General features: G+C 36.3%; 1 protein-coding gene across 3 annotated transcripts; it reads right to left on the bottom strand.

Annotated features, from left to right (window-relative positions):
- Positions 1–575: 575 nt before the first annotated feature.
- Positions 576–15,161, bottom strand: LOC147071344 (uncharacterized). Of its 3 annotated transcripts, XR_015070750.1 has the most exons (6): positions 14,859–15,161; positions 8,739–9,433; positions 8,218–8,325; positions 7,811–8,128; positions 6,181–6,489; positions 5,757–5,819 (listed from the first exon to the last, which is right to left on the bottom strand). XR_015070750.1 is itself a non-coding variant. In XM_085947946.1 (5 exons), exons 2-5 carry the CDS (start codon positions 8,833–8,835, stop codon positions 4,060–4,062), a joined length of 714 nt encoding a protein of 237 aa, XP_085804072.1. In that variant the 5' UTR covers positions 8,836–9,433; positions 14,859–15,161; the 3' UTR covers positions 576–4,059. The 3 variants fall into 3 exon arrangements, 2 of the variants coding, with proteins under 2 accessions (XP_085804072.1, XP_085804074.1); XM_085947946.1 differs by lacking the exons at positions 5,757–5,819; positions 6,181–6,489 and adding an exon at positions 576–4,250; XM_085947948.1 differs by lacking the exons at positions 5,757–5,819; positions 6,181–6,489 and adding an exon at positions 576–4,250 and having other exon boundaries at positions 14,971–15,161.
- Positions 15,162–20,664: the final 5,503 nt, after the last annotated feature.

Below are 20,664 nucleotides of genomic sequence, written 5' to 3'. Positions count from 1 at the left end.
CAGTAATAAATAAGGCTTTTTCAGCCATAAATTGACACATATGATGATAACATATTGTACTTTTTGTTAACTGTTTTTTTTTTTTTTTTTTAAACGGTACATGTTTAAACACGCGCGTTACTATGATCTTACTCCCTACTTCATTTTTCGTTTGTCAATTTATGGCTACAGCCGTATATTGTAGCTTAGCCACTGGGAAATGCCAATAGAAATGGTGTATTTCAAAAAAATACCTTATTCTTAGGTCAATAATTATTATAAAGCAAACATTATTCGTAGAATGTTTATCACATTTGAATGGTTAAAGACATAGCTTATAATCAGTATCTTTAAAATTATCTTTAAGGCAAAGTCTTCAAGCCTTTTTAAAGAGGCACCTAGCGGAAAAATACGAAGCTTGCAATGTGAGACATTTTTTTGATAATTTACAATTTCAACTGTATTAATGAATAAATATGTATCTGAAAACATTAGAAAGAAAAATATTTTTTATTTAAAGATAAACTTACAATTGTAATAAAATGTGAATTTGTTGAATCGGACCGCACCCAATTTTATTTATGTATGGTCCTAATATTGAAGCTTGATTCGATATACATAAAAAGGATTTCAAGTTATACACATTTATATTTTTTATAAAAATCGATGTTTTTTAAAATAGATATAAAAACTATTAAAACTATGAATTAGTCAAAAATCTCTTAGGTGATGCTTAGAAAACTTAATAAACTAAATTTTAATAATAAATATGACCATAAAATATATGTAATAATAGGGTGCGGTCCGATTCAACAAATTCACATTTTATTACATTTTTTACAATTGTAAGTTTATCTTTGACCGGGACTTGAGACTGACGTCAACTCGATATAATTCTCATACTCAACTGAAACTAATTCAATAGTATTACTATAAAACGAACATGTGACCATTTTTGTCCTTCACTATACCAACTTTACAACTGAGGAGAAATGGAGAGCAATGACAATTGAGTATAATATCACAGCTAGACATACGTGTATTATGCTATCTCGCTCGCGCTCATTTAATGTCAATAGTATTGAAAGTCTACCAACTAGAGTCACGATGCACGGCGATGATATTATCATCGAATGCGTTCGAACTTTGAATACGTTTCAAGTATTTTGCGCCACACGTACTGAGTATGGGTAGTATATGCCGAAACTTGAGTACGCAAACTGGTGACAGTATTTCTAACTCACCTCTAGTGCTGTCTCCTTGGATTATATGTAATTTGTACGTATTACATTTCGCCGTAGCACAGTTCATCGTGAGCTGTCTTACCGGAAAGATGGACGCATAGTATTGATATCAAAAAATAATGCCTTGATCGTGGAATATTGCAAACAGTAATGTACCAATTTTATTAGTTTCAAAAAGAACATTGATTTGATACTTATGGCCCAAACACATCACCATCACGTCATGTGCTTTCACGCTGAGATAGAGATAGTGAATCACTGTCTCTATCTCACCGTTACTATCTTAGTGTGACAGCACGTCACGTGATGGTAACGCGTTCAGACCATGCAATGGCCCATCGACAGTCGGTCGGTGGGCTATCCACCAGACGTTCTTGAAGCACAGTGATTCCCTCGCCTCCGTACGTATCTTACCATGCCTTATTACTTCTGCAGCGGTACTCGCACACAAGCTAAATGGAATGCAGTTCATTAAACAAACCTCTTCATTTAATACACTTAACAGTCTAATTACAGTGTAAAATCGATTATCCGGGTTTCACCATGATTTAAAGTTTCATATTATTTTGATTATAAAAAAATAACTTCTCGTTTTTAAATATTCATCATTGGTATTTTATTCCAGAAGTAAAATATATTTTGATTATTTTTTTCATTTATTAATGTATTTTTACAATTCTTTGAAATATGTATTGTTGACTGTAGAACAGGTTAATAAAATATTGTTACAGTCTATAACGGAGTTTGTTAACCTTTTTGACCCAGATTAGGGTTTCGGTTTATCTTTTCCTTTCTTAAATACAAAGAATCGGTGTTTTTGTTGAAACTATAAAGACTTTCTCTTGTAACTTGTTAATATTCACAACAAATATGATGCATTAACAAGTGTTACATTATAATAATAACTCTCATAGTTTATGTGTGTATATGTAGGTTCAATTACTTCAGTGTTATGTTATAACTAAAACAATAGCTTAACACACTGCCAGTTAGTGAGAAAGTAGTAAGAACAACTATGGAAAAAACTCAATCTACAGGGGTCTTAGAAAAAGATAAGAGAGGAAGAAGGGTACAATCTTTAAAAGACAATGATGCAATTATGCGAGATGCAGTAGAAAGCCATATCAAAAGATATCCAAGAGTGAAATCACATCACTGTCGCCAATCCACTAGCAGACAATAAAGTCATCCCAACTTAACAATAGCGAAAATGCATAGCATGTTTTTAATTGAAAACCCCACCCATTCACCGAGTATCGCAACATATTATTATCGTGTTTTTAATGAGATGAATTTATCTTTTCACCATCCAAAGAAAGACCAATGCAGTCTTTGTATGATGTATAACCAAGATGATGCCGCAACACAAGAGAGACTGAAGGAAAAATATCTTCAGCACAGTATTTGATGTCCAACAGGTAGATATTATACCTGCCTATTACAAACAAAGGTGCCATTTTTTATAAAAGAAGATAGTATAATTTTACAATATACAATGTGGTTTCTAAGTGTTGTCAATGTTTTTTGTGGCATGAGGGTATTAGTAAACGAGGATTTTCTGAAATAACGACTACTCTTTTTCAATATTTAAACGAACTGATGATAAAGTTTATCTTTTTGCCGTTGGAAGTACCGGTCAAAATAAAAATTCAATCGTTGCATCTATGCTCTTACATGTAATCGCAACATCCAAGAACACCAAAGAAATATCTCTCCGTTTCTTCGAGGCACATCATCGCCAAAATTAAGGTGATTCGGCACACAGTGGAATATTATAAGTGTAGCTATTTCAAAAGACGGAGAAGTCTTTCTTCAAACACAGTTCATTCCAATATACAGGCCAGAAGACAGCAACCATACGTCGTCCATGCTATGAGTTTCGATGATTTTTTGATTTTTCCAAAGATATGAGGATTCTTGGAATTCGAGATGATGAGAACAAAAGGATCAACAAAAAAGTCATGAAAAGTAATCTTCTTGGTCGTACACTCATGGCTGAGAATCGTGACCACTTTTAGCTTAACTTAATTTAACTTAGGTTAACTTTGTTAACTAACTATAATTTTTATTTTCACTTCCAGTTAATGCGCATACATGCAACGGTTATAAGTCAATATTATCAATTTTCTGAAGAATTTTGGTTCTTAATTTTGCCTGAATATTATGCGTAGAAGCATTTTCTGATAAATAATTTCTAATTAAATTTCCAGTTGAATCGAAGCAGTCAAGCATATTGTCAGAGGCATATTTTAATTTTCTATACTTTCCGAATTCTCGCATAGCTACGTTAGCGTGCTTGCTGGAAGGCCCGGTGTTCATGTCGCGTTTACAATGCGTACAAGAGTTTGAAATTTTACGAATAACATAACCAGCGGTGTACATTTTACCATTCGCAGAGGTTAAATTATCTTCCAAATAATCCTCTGAAATTACCCCTACAATGCTTTCATCAAGGTTTTGTGGAGTGTCATCGGTTTGTTTTAAAAATCCTAATAAATTCTCAAAAAGGCCATCAGCATCGTCTTTCTCACAATTATTTCTGATGGAATATCTAGACATTAAATTGTTAATCAAAAGGCTTTTAAAGGATCTTGAAAACTGACATGGTGTGGGATTGACATTACGAACATTGTGGCTTCTTATACAGCCAAAGAAATTTTCCAGCGAATCCTGGTTGAAATTACGAAAAGCTACATACTCAAACCCCACATCATGCAATGTATCCAATATTTTAATGCAACCAGCCAAAGTTTTTTCCCAATTCAGAAGTGATGGCACCTTTGGTACTGGATTTTTATGTTGGTCTACAAATTGCATCTGTCTAATTTTTACAATACTATTGTCGGTGGAATGACTCCTTTCGGTGTAATGACTCCTTTGAAGCGCAAACCCTTTTCGTTTTCCAATACGGATGTGGTTTCAGTGAGGTTCCATTCACAGAGTCAAAAACTTCATCCCAAAACAATAGAATTTTGCCGGTGTATTCAGCTTCTCTTGGGATGATTTGTCCGTTTGGCATCACTATCCCTGGAATCGAAATAAAAAGATATTCAGTATCTTCTGAAAATAGTATCTACTCGCCTAGCTCATTCGATGTACTTCCATGTATACTTTATAATTAATTTGGAAATTACTCTTTATATGTAATTGAATAAATTTGAATGACTTTGCAGCAGGGTTAATTCAGGTGGAAATATTTAATTAATCCATGATGGCATAACTGATAACTTTAAAATTATAAATGCTTTTTTAATTTATTTTAATATATTGTTATAAAAATAATCGGATTTTGAGTTAAATGTTATTAAATTAGTTACATCTAATATATAAAAATTAATATTTGTTTGTTTGTTTGATTGTTCGTTTTGTATGCGCTGCCATACCGTTCATCCGATTGCGATAAAACTTTGTTAACTTATTGCTTGCACTTTCGCGAAGAGTATAGGCTATATCATATAAATATAAAAATGAATGTCTGTCTGTCTGTATGCCTGTCTGTCTGTCTGTCCCGTATGCGTTCCTATACCATTCATCCGATTGCGATGACATTTTGGTAAGTGGTTGTATGCACACCCGCAAAGGTTTCTGAATTAGAAAAATCATCATCATCTTCTTCTTCATCATTCTATTTCCTTTTATTCGTATGGTTCCTATACCATTCATCCGATTGCGACAAAACTTTCGTCAGTTATTGTACGCACATCCGCAAAGGTTTCAAAATTAGAAAAAACCATCTTCTTCTACTTCTCCTTCATTATATCTTCTTTTATTTGTATGGTTCCTATACCATTAATCTAATTGCGATGAAACCTTCGTCAGTTGTTGTGGTAACACTCGCAAAGGTTTCTGAATTAGTACAAACATCTTCTTCTTCATCATTCTATCTTCTTTTATTTGTATGTTCGCTATACCATTCATCCGATTGCGATGAAACTATCGTTAGTGGTTGTGCCAACACCTGCGAAGGTTTCTGAATTAGTACAACCATCTTCTTCTTCTTCTTCATTATATCTTCTTTTATTCGTATGGTTCCTATACCATTCATCCGATTGCGATGAAACCTTCGTCAGTTGTTGTGGTAACACCCGCAAAGGTTTCTGAATAAGTACAACCATCTTCTTCTTCTTCTTCTTCATCATTCTATCTTCTTTTATTTGTATGGTCCCTATACCATTCATTCGATTGCGATGAAACTTTTGTTAGTGGTTGTGCCAACACCTGCGAAGGTTTCTGAATTAGTACAATCATCTTCTTCTTCTTCTTCATTATATCTTCTTTTATTTGTATGGTTCCTACACTATTCATCCGAGTGCGATGAAACCTTCGTCAGTTGTTGTGGTAACACTCGCAAAGGTTTCTGAATTAGTACAACCATCTTCTTCTTCATCATTCTATCTTCTTTTATTTGTATGTTCGCTATACCATTCATCCGATTGCGATGAAACTATCGTTAGTGGTTGTGCCAACACCTGCGAAGGTTTCTGAATTAGTACAACCATCTTCTTCTTCTTCTTCATTATATCTTCTTTTATTCGTATGGTCCCTATACCATTCATCCAATTGCGATGAAACTTTCGTTAGTAGTTGTGCCAACACCTGTGAAGGTTTCTGAATTAGTACAACCATCTTCTTCTTCTTCTTCATTATATCTTCTTTTATTCGTATGGTCCCTATACCATTCATCCGATTGCGATGAAACTTTTGTTAGTGGTTGTGCCAACACCTGCGAAGTTTCTGAATTAGTACAATCATCTTCTTCTTCTTCTTGATTATATCTTCTTTTATTCGTATGGTTCCTACACTATTCATCCGATTGCGATGAAACCTTCGTCAGTTGTTGTGGTAGCACCCGCAAAGGTTTCTGAATTAGTACAACCATCTTCTTCTTCATCATTCTATCTTCGCTATACCATTCATCCGATTGCGATGAAACTATCGTTAGTGGTTGTGCCAACACCTGCGAAGGTTTCTGAATTAGTACAACCATCTTCTTCTTTTATTTTATATTCTTCTATTCGTATGCGTTTCTATTCCATTCATCCGATTGCAATAAAACTTTCGTCAATAATTGTGCCAAAACCCACGAAGGTTTCTGGATTAGAATAACCATCTTCTTCTTCTTCTATTCACAATGAAACTTTGGTGAGTTGTTGTGCGCATGCCCACGAAGATTTCTGAATTAGAAAATCATCTTCTTCTTCTATTCGTATGCGTTCCTATACCATTCATCCGATTGCGATGAAACTTTTGTCAGTTGTGCGCACACCTGCGAAGGTTTCTAAATTAGTATTATATAAAATACAACGTTTGTTGTTTGTTTGTTCCATGCAATTTTGATTTTTTTTACTGCATATTAACTCTTTTACTCCCAGCTGATTTAGCCTAGCATATGCGAAAACTCCCAAGCGTTTTTTGACAACAAATCGTCGATTTAGTTTTTTTTAAATAACTAATTCTACACATGTTTTAAAAATTTGAAACTTTTTTTGTGTGTTCTCAATGGTGTATAAAGCAATAATAAGTAATAATATTGATAGTTTACATCAATAAAACAAAAGAAAAAAATAATGTATCAATATTTATTTAGAAATGAACGGATAAAACTATGTTTGAACAACAAAACAAGTGTGACAACATTTTTTTATTTATAATTGATATATCAAATTTTATAATATAATCTATCCTTATGTAGTAACAGAAAAAAAATAAACATATTATTATTTCTCTATGAAATAGAATTTTTATAAAGTAATCAAAAAAAATCGTATAGTGTCAAGGTATTCAAGAATATTATTCAATTCACGAAATCGCAAGAGAATTCGATACAGTATCGACGACTAACTGATATGGAATGAAGTAATTTCAAAAAATAAGTCTCAAAGCACTAAATCATTTATAATAATATTTATATTCATGTATTTTTTCACCATCTTACCAAAAATACAGTGGCATCCATTGTTAGTTCAAAAATTACAAATTTCATTTTGTAATGTGATATATGAATCATAAAACAACTAAAAGAAATATCAGAATTTAAAATGTGTCATAAAAATAATGTTTTATTATTTTTATGACCCTCTTTGGTCTCAAGTTCGACAGCAGAGCAATTATGACTTGTGAGTTATTAGGGTATGGCATAATTATAAACAATGCCGACACTAAAATAAATGTTACTCACAATCAACACACAGTGAATATAATGCTTCGTCTACATGAACGAAATATGACGGGAAAAAATTTGAAATAAATCGTAAATTTGGTTCCAAACTTTCGGCCGATGGATCGGCCCAGATGGAGTTTTCGCATAGGTATGGTGGGCCGAAATATCGGCCCCGTGGGAGTAAAAGGGTTAATAACATTAATAACGTTTGCATATTTTGGATTCGATTTTAGTTTAGTGGTCTTTTGTTTGACCTTTACTCCTATTAGAATTATTTTCATACTGCCATATTGTATAACACAGATATTTTAATATTAAAAAAATAATTACCTCTTATTATTTTTTAAATATCTAAGATAAATATAACCACAAAGCGACCCTGTGCAAAGCCGGGTACTTCAGCTAGTAATATATAAAACAACGTTACCTTGTGTGGCACAGAACACCATGTGGCTGCCAAACTTCTGGCTTAGCACTCGGGCACAAGTCGACACCTTCATCTTGTTCATTTTCGATGCAAAAATATGTGTCTCATTTATTTTGGGAATAAGCCTCAAATTGCCGACGTTCGCCTGATCTATCTTATACAGATCAATAATATGTTTCCACGATGCGTACCTAATTGTCGTGCCATCGAAATACATAAGGTCTTTTGTCATCGAGTTATTTCTCATCCCTTTCAATAAATGAGGCACATCAAAGAGGGCGACAATCTCTTGTCCTTTGATAATTTCTATTGTGATACCTGAGAATAAAACGAATAAGTGAAAAGCATATAATAATGTGCAAAATATTAGAATTAATTTGACATATACACAGGTAATAAATACATACGTTCATATCTGGTATCGGCTCTTTGTCTCTCTGTATTGACACGTAGACTTTTCAAAGCAGCAGTGTTCGTCGCGCTTTGATCGCATACTGTTGTGATTATCTTTATACCTGTAAAATATATAATATAGGTATAATACACATGTTCTAACTGAAAATACATATTCTTCTTCAAAATATAATTTTTGTGCAAAAGCTCTTTCAAAATCCATAGAAATCATTTATTTTGGAATGCGTTTCTTTCAATTAGAATACGTGCAAGAATAAAATATATAATATTTCTTCATATAATGCAGTGGCGAGGGGTGGAGGTAGACTGTTAACATCCAACATAAATAGTGCCAACTAAACTTGTCATTCATACTTATTTGATTTCATTGAATTAAGAATTAATTTGTTCAATGAAAACAAATACGTATGATTAACAAAGTTTAGTGTGCTCTATTAATGTCGGATCTTAACAGCCTACCTCCACCCTTCGTCACTGATATTATTTCTATAATTATATTATAAACAATGCATACCTGTGGAGACTACTGCCTTATAAACCTCTTTAATGCAACGAACTAATTGAGCAGACGCTATTGGCTGCTTTTTATTACCAGCCACACTTCGTATCATGAAGACAAGGACATGATCTGCAATTTTTTTAGAACGCAGATGCCAAAAATCTTCAAAACCTTCGATCAAGTCACTTTTTTTTTATTATAATCTAAGTGCGCTTGTAAACTCATTCCATCCCACATGAGTGTATAATATTTTTCATGGTCAGTAAAACCACTAACTATTGATTTTAATTGAGAAATAATGACACCAGAGATACCGGTGGAGATAAGAACAGATGATAATAATGTTTGCAAAGTTCGGATGGATAGTAACGTAAAAAGTTTTGACAGAAATTTATATCCTCTTCCACTTTGCTTAAGTAAAGTGAGGGCTAAGACTTTATCTCTTTCGATAAAGCGACGCCCTTTAGGTTTTAAATTACATGATTTTAATTGGAGTTTGAAAAAGTCTCGCTGTATTTTTGACAGGCCTTTGGTGGCTTGAACGAAGGTTAGTGAATCTGCAAATTTTTCTGCCCCCTTTATCCTATGCTTGAAGTTCGTCTTATTTCTTCGTCAGATGTATTTTTCCAAATGCAAACACTTGCGGCGATACATTCGAGCCTTGGGTGTCAAGGCCGTCAGATTCATAGGAAAATTTTCAGGTGTACGATCTGCAAAAGACACATTATACGGCATTTGAAATATTTTAAAAACATACAAATTAATACAATACTAGCTGAGCCAGCTGGCTCTCGCCAGTCTGTCTCACTAGGTCTTGCAGACAGCTTTTCATCATAATGACATGAAGTTGGATTTTAATATAATTGTAAAGTATGTATAGACGGCGCCATAGTTTTCCCTTCGGGATGGATTTTCATTCATGTCAGATAGTTTGACATTTCGCTGATTTGTCAGTTTTACGATTTGCATGTCGTCACTGCCAATACAAATTTGGAGTCATATGCGTAGTCGATTCTGGAGTCTGGGGCCTTATGTTAGAACTTGCGAGTCGTGTGAAACATCGTAGTTATTCGCGAAAGTGACGTAGGTTATCGAAATATGGCATGTCGAAACTTATCACTTCCTGAATTAGTCATAATCCTGTGACATTATTGCCCATATCAAAGGGTACTCGTAACCAGAGACGGCCATATGACTTGAGTCTCTCTCTCTCTCTCTCGCATTGATGTCTCGCGCCGATACGTAGGTAGTTTAGTTTTTAACTGTCAAAGGTGAGGGGCTAAACTGCGATTGGATACTATTATCTTATCTTTACTCGCGAGAATAATTACATATTATTATTTTATATTTCGCCAAAGCATTGCTATATATTTGTATCGTTCACCCAATTATTTTAAAAGATGTCAATCCCATAAATAGTTACTTTTGCTGCACTTTTAGGATCACATAATCTTCCGCGAAAAAGATCAAATAAGTAATTATGCTAACTTATGTCAAAATGCTTTTTCACTCAGTGATGCACTATTTATACGTAATTTCCGGTTAAACAAAGAGCTTGTGAGATATATTTTACAAATTCTCACGCCATATAGGTATATAATCGTAAGTTTAATGTTACTATCTACAAGCGTGAAGAGTTTACAATGCGAAAAAATGAATATGGTTGTATAGCTTAAAATTAATCAAAGACATAGAAGATGTATGTGGGCATTTTCGCCAAAGTTTGTACATGTTTGAAATTTGGGTAATATTATTTTTTCACTCAAATTAACCATTTTTATATAGCTAGCAGATTCCTTGTTCTATTGCTGAATTGGTGATAGCAATTTTTCAGCAAAATATTGATTAATACAATATTTATATCATTTTTTTTATGACATTGGGCATAATAAGTTTCCGTTCCGTGACGACGAAACTAAGCTTATAAAACATGAATGAGACACTTTTTATCACTTAAAAGAGCTCTATTAGATTAAAAAAACCATACACTTAAAAATAAAAGTACAAATAGTCAAAAAATATTATTGAATTTTAATTATTGGGCACATTTTGTTCCACTCCGTTACCCTATGTCTATAATGGCAGAGCATTTTTCCTTTAGTATTTGAAAAAACCAATCAATGTTCGTTCTGCTATTTTTTTAAAGACAGTAATCACTTTTACTAAATTTTATTGGAAAAATATATATGTTTCGTTATTTAATAATCAAATGAAAAATAGTTAACGTTCAACTTTTTTGGGGACATTTTCGGAATGGAACGAAATGGTAACGGAGTGTAATTTGTAAAGCTAAAGTTACATGTTACCATAAAAACAAATTTTTGTTTTATGAAATTTATTTGAATTTTTTGATAGTCAGATATATATTATTCAACGTGCGTCACAATAACAAAACAAATCAAACTTAATCACTAAAATAGACATATTTTATAATAAATTTCACAATACTAGTAAAATAAGGTAGGTAATAATTTTGACACACTATACATTACCATAACTTTTATTTGGCATTTATATTATTTGTAACTCAGATAAAAAATACTTTAAAGCAAATTAACAATATATGAAAAAAAAAAAATCAGCAAGGGATTCGGACGCGAGTTTCTAGCGCGGCACGGAGTATATAACTTTTACGAAAATAATTACAGTCGAACTCGGTTATTACGATCTTGGACATAGCGAGATCTCGGATGTAATAAGGAAACATTTGTTGACATTTGGTTTATGATTTTCGCCATACATTTAATTTATTCACTGTTATAACGAGCAACTTATCGGATATACCGAGCTAAAATACTGTTAATGTGTCGATCGTTTTAAAACATTTCGACCCTAAGCAATAAAATCCGATTGGACAGGATGCCGCCGGGGTCGGATTACGTTTATGACACTAGTAAAGTGTCTAAGTACCTACCTTATTGGTGTTTCGCCGACAATAATAAAAAAAGTATCCATGCATATGGTTGAAAAATCCAAGGTTTGTGAAGTTCGTAGGTACCTACCAGAGTTCATTACAATAAACAACTTATTTTGTAGTTTATGAATGCCATGCTCGTTTCGGGGATTTTTACGATGGTTTCCAAATTTTTTATTTTCGACTTTTTGTGTAATGTGACATGCTCATTTAAAAATACCTATTCTCTGATATAACGAGTAACGCTTATAACAAGCAAATTCAGTCGGTCCCATCTTCCTCGTAATAACCAAGTTCGACTGTAGGTTGTCTTGAAATTTACTTCAATTTTAATTTCAATTTTCAATTTTAATTTATTTTACATATTGTGGACATTACAAATTATAAGTTCAAGCCGTTCACAACATGACATTTAGAAACAAATAAATATTATTAAAAAAGTATTATGTAATATTGTAATTATGCAATATTAAGTTATTCTATAGTATAAATGTGTAAATACAAAAAATATGAAGTATATAGGTACAAGGAAGTACACCGGATGAGTTAAGCAGACCCTATTTTAAGAATTTATAAAATAACGTCCACCTATACTCATTCTCACGTAGATGGAATATATCAACATCCGAAGCAATTTGGTTGAACAGAGTTATTGCTCTACCAATTGGCATCACCAATGGCAGGTTAGTTCTGCTCCTCGGGAGAACAAACAACTGATGCTCCCGATTTCTAAGATAGTTATCAGGGACACACAAGTCAATATTACCAAGAATGGCAGAGTTCTCATTCACACCACGTATTAGTCGAAAAAAATACGTGGCCAAATATTGATATCTTCTAGCACTTAAACTACAGTATGTTAGCATACCTAAGAGAAAGTCAGTTGGATAAAGCCACGGATAGTATCCATATAACCTCAAATAAAGGAGTCTCAAAAATTTCTTTTGAACTCGCTCCACCATAAGGTCATATTTCAACTGATGCGGGGCCCAAACAATCGACCCACTCTCAAGCCGGCTTCTTACTAAGGAATTATAAAGAATTTTTAATACAGTAACATCCGAAAAGACCCGGGAAGTACGCAAGACGAAGCCCAACATTCGTAGCGCCTTTACATGTATTCATCAACATAAAATGTAGCTATACAGGTTGATTGTAATCAAGACGTACTTTTCTGACATTTCGCGAATACCTACAGTTCCAGATATTAAATCTAATAGGGTACACATTTCTGTTGAACGTGACAAAAAAATACTTTTCATACATTTTTATAAATTTCTATGCCTAAAATGTATGGAGAAGTTTTAAAATTTTGGTGGCGTATAACAGAAAGAGTATGACAGAGCTAGTGCTTGTCTCGCAATTATTTCAGTCTGGTGTTTTTTCTTTTCCTTCTGTTGTTTTTGTATCTCTCCATACTTTTATCTGCGCTAGTTTTGCGTATTCAGACATATCACATACTTTTTTAATCTTTATTATATAGTCAGGTTATTTTCTATATTTTTTAATGAAAATATTTTTGTTTTTCATACGAACAGACAAAATAAAACTTTTTATAATCTATGAAGAACTAAACACACAATGTAAACCCAACTTTATGCATTCCATTTCGTTACTTTTACATTCCACATATATGTTACCACCAATATAGTTTCGGAGTGGAAGTAACGGATTCTGTTTCAGAAGTGGTTGAAGCCAAAATTTAGCTTAGTTTTATTGTTAAACCTGCGATATGTTTTATTATATCTGTGGTATGAAAGATAAGCTCCATATGTATAGTATGTGAAATGGAAATATGTGATTTCTTACCTTACAAATCGTGGTAACAGTAGTGGAACTTCTTAAATGACCAACCCAGAAAGCAACCTGTTCCGATAGCGATACCGACACACACCAACAATTTAAATTGTAAATGGCGATCAGTGTTATACAAAAGTGTTGCTACATTAAAAAAATACATATTTATAGTGGAAATTTTTCGCCTTCATGCTAAAATCATGGTAACGGAATGTGGAATTCCACTTTTTCAAATATCCTGGAACACACTTTAAACGTGATTTTTTTCAATATTGGTCAAAATTTACGGAAAAACTGTATATTTTCCAAAAATATATAATGTAAGCTGTTGAAGACACTATGAATTTAATTTTACACACTCAAAATTAATGACAAAATCAGACTTTGTTTATTTGAATTTAGGAGTGGGACATGGTAAAAACACACTACCTTTCGATCTAAATAATCAATTAAAAATATATACAGGTCAGACAGTTGTATTTAACTGATCGAATAAAGTAAATTAATAAATTTGCATGTTAAAAATACATAACTTTCTAATATTCTATAATATAATAACTATGAAAAAATCAATCAAAGTCATGGGACATGCCAAAAATGCAATGTACAAACTTTGGCGAAAATGCCCATGTTATATTTTGACACATTCTTCTTTGCCCATATCCGCCCCTTAGCTGGAGCATATGGACACCACGCGGCGCCTCCAAGAATCCCTGTCGCTCGCCAGTCTTCTTGCTTCGTTCCAGGTCAAACCAGCATCCCGTAGCTCCGACGTATACACTCTGTAGATTGTATTTAGCGGCCTTCCAGGACGCCGGAATCCGGTCGGCTTGAAGAACAGGCAAGCCAGGTTAAAGTTCTCTTCTGGCATCCGCAGCACGTGGCCGAGCCAGGTCCAACGTCGCCTCTTTGACACATTATGACGTTTATAATATTATATCCATGGAGAATTAAAAAGTCGTAGGTAGGTATAATGTTGAGACGGACATAACCTTACCTGATTTCAATTAAGATTACTTAATTGAAACCTCTCCTTTCTTTTGCTACTTTTGCACGACGAATGACGTGAATTCATGTATGTATTTCCCGATTTCCATGTTTATTTTGATATTTCGTTTCGTATGTGACAGTGACCTTGAAAATCAAAACGTCAAAATGAAGGAGTTCGCTCACGGAAAGAACACGGCAATTACCAATTTATAAACAATACAGATGCCAAATTATTATATTATTCACAATGTTACTTAACCCATAGCTTACGGGCCGCACAAAATTGTGTTTTTGCTAATTACTTTTCAAATGCAAATTAACACGTTAATTACAAAATTAATTAAAAGGGCCCGTAAGCATTGTGTTAATACTCTGTTATCTTGAGTTCAATTAATTATGTTAATGTTTTATAATGGTTTGTAATGAATAAATACCTAAATAAAAATAAATGTTATTGAAGACACTGTGTTTATTTTGTTAAATCTTGTTTTACAGTGTAATAATATTATATAGTTTCGCATTTATGTAAGGTTATATTCTACGTACATATATCTATATCATATTATACTAAATCAATCGAATATTATACGAATTATACACAAACATAACCAACAAAAATAATGATTTCGTTTGACATTTCATTTTTGACGTTTCATCTCGTACCATAGACATCGATTTTCTCAGTTTTGGCGATGTTGCCAACTGGTCACTCGCGAGTTAAAATAGTCCGTAGCGAGTTCTTCAAAAATAGTTATTATCTAATGACTCACAAATTTAAAAAAATATAGCAGTTTACATGACCAAGAAGAGTAGAATTATGTTGGTATAACCTTCATCCAGCAGTGGATTGATCTTGGTTGATGAATGATGATATTTTGAATGGGTAAATATAATATCAGCAATTTTGATAAATATAGCAATTCATAACCGACAGAAATGCAAACAACTTAAAGAGGCCTTCATCCACATGTGGATTGATTCAGGCTCATAGGCAATATCTTCTTCTTCTTCTTTGCCCATATCCGCCCCTTAACTGGAGCATATGGACACCACGCGGCGCCTCCAAGAATCCCTGTCGCTCGCCAGTCTTCTTGCTTCGTTCCAGGTCAAACCAGCATCCCGTAGCTCCGCCGTATACACTCTGTAGATTGTATTTAGCGGCCTTCCAGGACGCCGGAATCCGGTCGGCTTGAAGAACAGGCAAGCCAGGTTAAAGTTCTCTTCTGGCATCCGCAGCACGTGGCCGAGCCAGGTCCAACGTCGCCTCTTCACTTTCAGCGTGATGAGAGGCTGCTTGGTACGTTCTCTTATCTCCTCGTTGCTCCTAAAGTCATACCACCGCACACCCAGTATTCGTCGCAAACATCTGTTTTCGAAGCTCAGTATACGGTTGCTCTGAGCCTTCGTAAGGTGCCATGATTCGCTACCGTAAAGCAGCACCGTCAGAATGCAAGCGTCGAATAGGCGGCATTTGGTTTTGACCGAGTACAATCGTGAGTCCCAGACATTTCGCATCGAGTTGAATGTTGCTCCAGCCATTCCCATTCGGATAGCGAGCTCTTTCTGCAAAATGCCATCTCCCGTGATGTGTACCCCCAGGTACTTGAAGCTGTCGACGCTCTCGATGCTCTGTCCATCGCTAATCAGAGGGAAATCTGGATCAGGACAGGTGCTATTGCACAAGACGTTGGTTTTCTTCGCGTTGATTTTCAAACCAACGCGAGAGGAGTTGTTATGCAACCTGTCGATTGTCTCTTGAATGCCCTCGATTGAGTTGTCGAATAGGACAGCATCATCGGCGTATTCCAGGTCGCATAGCTTCACCGTGGGGGTAACAGGTATGCCTCGGTCGGGTGGTATTGACTTCCGTAGTATGAAGTCAAAGAGAATGATAAAGAGAAACGGTGCAAGGACACAACCCTGTCTGACTCCGGTCGTGACCCCGAACCATTCCGTGACAGTGTCTCCAATTCTGACACAGCATTCGCTATTCTCGTGCAGGCTTTTGATTATGGCAATGATCTTGGGAGGGATCCCGTATGCTCCCAGTATCATCCAGAGGGAGGGGCGGTGCGGACTGTCGAAAGCCTTCTCATAATCCACAAAACAGCAGGCCATCGGACTGTTCAACTCAGGGCTCTGCTGGAGAAGACATCGAAGGTTGTGGATTTGGTCTGCACACGCTCGACCAGGTAGAAACCCGGCTTGGTTTTTCCTGAGGACGTGCATTATTGGGTCCCTTATTCTCATCAAAATGATGTTTGCCAAAATCTTTCCCGGAACACTGAGTAGCGTAATGCCTCGGTAATTGTCGCAGCTTAGAGGGTCACCTTTTTTAAGAAGTGTGATGATTTCACCGTTCACCCAGTCCCTTGGGCAGCGCTCTTCTTCCCACACCTTTGTCATCAGATGAAACATAGGGTGCAGGATTGCGCTCAAGCTGTACTTGAGGAATTCAGGATGAATCCCGTCTCCCCCCGGTGCCTTTCCGTTCTTGAGCCTTTTCACAGCCGATTTTATCTCGGTGTGCGTGGGCGGGCAATCGGAAATGTCGGTCGCTCGGGGAATGTCCAAAAGTAAAGCTTCCGCAGATATGTCAAAGGGATCCAAGGGGGGTGGGCGGTTCAGCACTCCGCAGAAATGATTCTTCCAAATCTTCTTGACGCATTCTGCGTCAGACTCTATTGCTCCACTGGGACCACGAATGGCTCCGGGAGTCGGTGGTCGCCTGCCGCAGACTTCACGGGTGATTCGGAAGAGTTTCCTGGTGTCATTTCTGCTTGCTGCCTCCTCTGCCGCTTCAATTTGCCGGTTCATAAAATTGCGCTTGTCCAACCGCACGGATCGTTTGACTACCCTGTCTTGGGTCTGGTAGTCAGTCCGGCGGTCCTCGGTTCGGTCGGGGTCTCTCTCCTCGTCTCTCAGGGCTTTCAGCCTGGCTCGTTCACCAATTTCAACCCACGTTTCGTCAGACATCCACTTTGGCTGCTCACTCCTTCTGGTACCAAGGACGGTACGAGCCGACGACACAATCGCACTCTTTATGAGGCTCCAGTCCGCCTCAATGAGGTCGGATTCAGATTTGTGCCGCTCGTAGATACGATCTACACTATCTCGTACAGCAGTTTCGAAGTCGGTCCGAATTCTTCGGCGTCGGAGCTTCTCAACGTCAATTCGTTCGCACTTTGGAGGCCTCGCCTGGCGACTGAGTTTTACTCGGATGTTTCCAATAAGTAACTCATGATCGCTATGGATATCGGCGCCTCTGTAAGTACGCACGTCGAGAAGTTCCTTTCGGTGCTTCAAGCTGTATAAGAAGTGGTCAATCTGCGTCCTCATGCGTCCATCAGGAGACGTCCACGTATATTTGTGAATGTCTTTGTGGGGAAAAACAGTGCCTCCGATTGCAAGCTCGTTCAGAGTGGCGAATTCTACGAGCCGCTCACCATTATCGTTGGGGTCACCGAGGCCGTGTCGTCCCATCACCGTGGGGCCAAGCACCGGGTCTGCTCCTACTCTCGCATTATAATCCCCCATTACAATCACGCGGTCTCTTCGGGGGATTGCGGAGACTGCCGCGTGGAGAGAATCGTAAAAAGCATCCTTTGTCTGCGCGTCGGCATCCTCAGTGGGGGCGTAGCACTGAAAGACGGTCAAGGAGCTACCAGGCGTCTTGAAGGAGGCACGTATCAGTCTCTCCGAGATTGGTTCCCATTTCACGAGGCAACGGGCCGCTCTCTTTGACATCAACACTGCCACTCCCTGGCGATGGTATTGCTCCTGACCTGAGTAGACAATAGAGTAACCCTCAATCAACTTTCTCCCGGCTCCTTTCCAGCGCACTTCGCTCAGCCCTAGGATGTCCACACCATAGGTGTGCATGATGCGTGTGGCGTGCAGGTCCTTTCCGGGGGTACGCAGGGTGCGAACATTATATGTCCCAATGCGCATACTCGAGTTGTTAGAGAGGATTACTCTACCTGTTTCATTGTCCATTTCCATGCAAGGTCGTCGTTTTACAGAGCCGGTTGTCGTCCGAGGCTGCTGTGTAGGTGTTTTGTTAATCTGTTTCGTTTAAGGAGGCAAGGTGATTAGCCCAGCGCTCCCGAGGCCTGAGCCACGAGGGCCCTGAAGGTCGGCTCGACCAGGTTTTTCTGTCGGGGATTTCCTTCCCTTAGCCAGAAGGCCAGTTTTATGGCGCCGGTCACTCGCCCTTCGCCCCCTGCTGTTAGCTACAGCGTACGCTGCATTGCCCGGAGGTCGCCACGGGGAGGCCAGCAGATGGGACTTGCTGGCAGTTTGGCATTTCCCAACTTTTGCTATGAACACATCTACTGGCGTCAATGTCAAAATGCGTCAACGATTTTGATAAATACAGCAATTCAAATGACAGAAAGGAGTAGAATCAGGCTAGGGAGGCCTTTATCTAGCAGTAGATGGGTTCAGGTCGATGACGAGGACGACAGAAATATGTATAATATCACAAATTCGTTAAACCGATAGTAGTAGAATCAGGTTGCGGAACCCTTCATCCAGCAGTTGATTGATCCTGGTTGATGATGATGATGATAATGACGATATGAATATGTAGATAAATATAATATCACCGATCTTGATAAATACAGCAATTCAAATGACAGAAAGGAGTATAATCAGGCTAGGGAGGCCTTTATCCAGCAGTGGATTGGTTCAGGTCGATGATGATAAGGATGATAGAAATAGGTATAATATCACAAATTCGTAGTTGAATCAGGTTGCGGCACTCTTCAACCAGCAGTGGATTGATCCTGGTTGATAATGATTTAAATAATATGTATATTATAACACCAATTTTATTGTTGAATACCTTTTAAATATTTTTGGGTTATATGAGCTAATTGAATGTATATAAGTTTCATTGGTTTAAAAAAATATCATTTAACAGCCATAAAAAAATGTAACGTTATCAAATTTTGAAATATTATTCTATGGTTGATCCAGTGTTGCCATATCTACTGAAATTTCAGTAGATCAACTGATATTTTTTGCCAATATAGTAAATTTTCGAATTCAAGAAATCTACTGATATTTGTGTTTCTCCATAATTGTGAATTAACTGATGATTCTTTTAATAATAAACTTGAAATGATTTACGAATGACCTTTTTTGATGTTATACACTTCCAAATTGACATAAAAAGCATTGTAACTCTGATGAGTTTTATAAAATTGTGCTCGCTTCGAATTATAGCCACTCGAATGCATCCGATAAGTAAATATGTGGTGGGTAAATTGAAATAATGTAGTTTAGTGTACATAGCGTGATAAATACGTAGTGTCAAAAGACTATCTCTCCGTCAGAGGTGTAGAAACTTAACTTAAAACAATGAACTTAATTCATAAAAATTTAAATACTTAAATCAGTTTAAATATGTTTATCGGTTAATCTTGTTATGATTAGTTTGTGAAAATTGATTGTGTAATATATCGGTTAAAACGCATTTTAAATTTAAAGCGGCCATCTTTGGTGAGTTGGTTTAAGTGTTGCAAACATTGTGAAAAAATAAATTCCCGACATAATCAGTCGTCAATAAAGTCGCGTGTCGCTGGAAAATGTATCGGGAAATGAACAAAAATCACCGAATTCGAATGGAATTTAATCATGCGGCTGTCAACTATGGAAAACCCAGAACGATCCGAGAACCGATTTTTTTTTTGAAGCCATCGGACATGACGAATAAGGCACACAATCGCTCGCCAAAACCCGGGAAAGCTGTAGGATAATAATATATAGGAGATTGAAACCTATAGTTAGATAGGTATACATGCAAAATACTATTTATGTGGTATATATTTATCAAAAGTTGTGACAGCCCTTACGACCTCTATACACTTTTTGTTGAATTTCTCTTATGAAAATAAAATTATCAAAATAAAAACTTTATATTCATTTTGTGAGTCGTCAAGAGATGCCGGACCAGGGAACTCAGAAATATAGGGAACTGAAATACCCAACCGGTAAGGCTATGCAAGCAACCGATCTCGAGTAAGGTAAACTTAAACCGCGTGTTCAGAAAACGTCACTCTAAACTTGTGCGTCGGCCTGACAACTACTCCGAGTGCTCTCGGTTTTATGTTCATTTAAAATATAAAATGGCAATCTGTTCAGTAAAAGGTTGTAGTAGTGATACAAATATGAAAAATAAAAGAAATAGTGCAACTACATTTCACAAGTAAGCATATTTTTTTATTATTTTGAATA

This window comes from Rhyacophila brunnea, unplaced genomic scaffold (genome assembly GCF_057557595.1).
Source record: "Rhyacophila brunnea isolate RB1 unplaced genomic scaffold, BYU_Rbru_1.0 scaffold_20, whole genome shotgun sequence".
Classification (NCBI taxonomy): Eukaryota; Metazoa; Arthropoda; class Insecta; order Trichoptera; family Rhyacophilidae; genus Rhyacophila; species Rhyacophila brunnea.
Note: the sequence above shows the minus strand (reverse complement) of the source record. Positions and strands in the feature narration are given on the sequence as shown.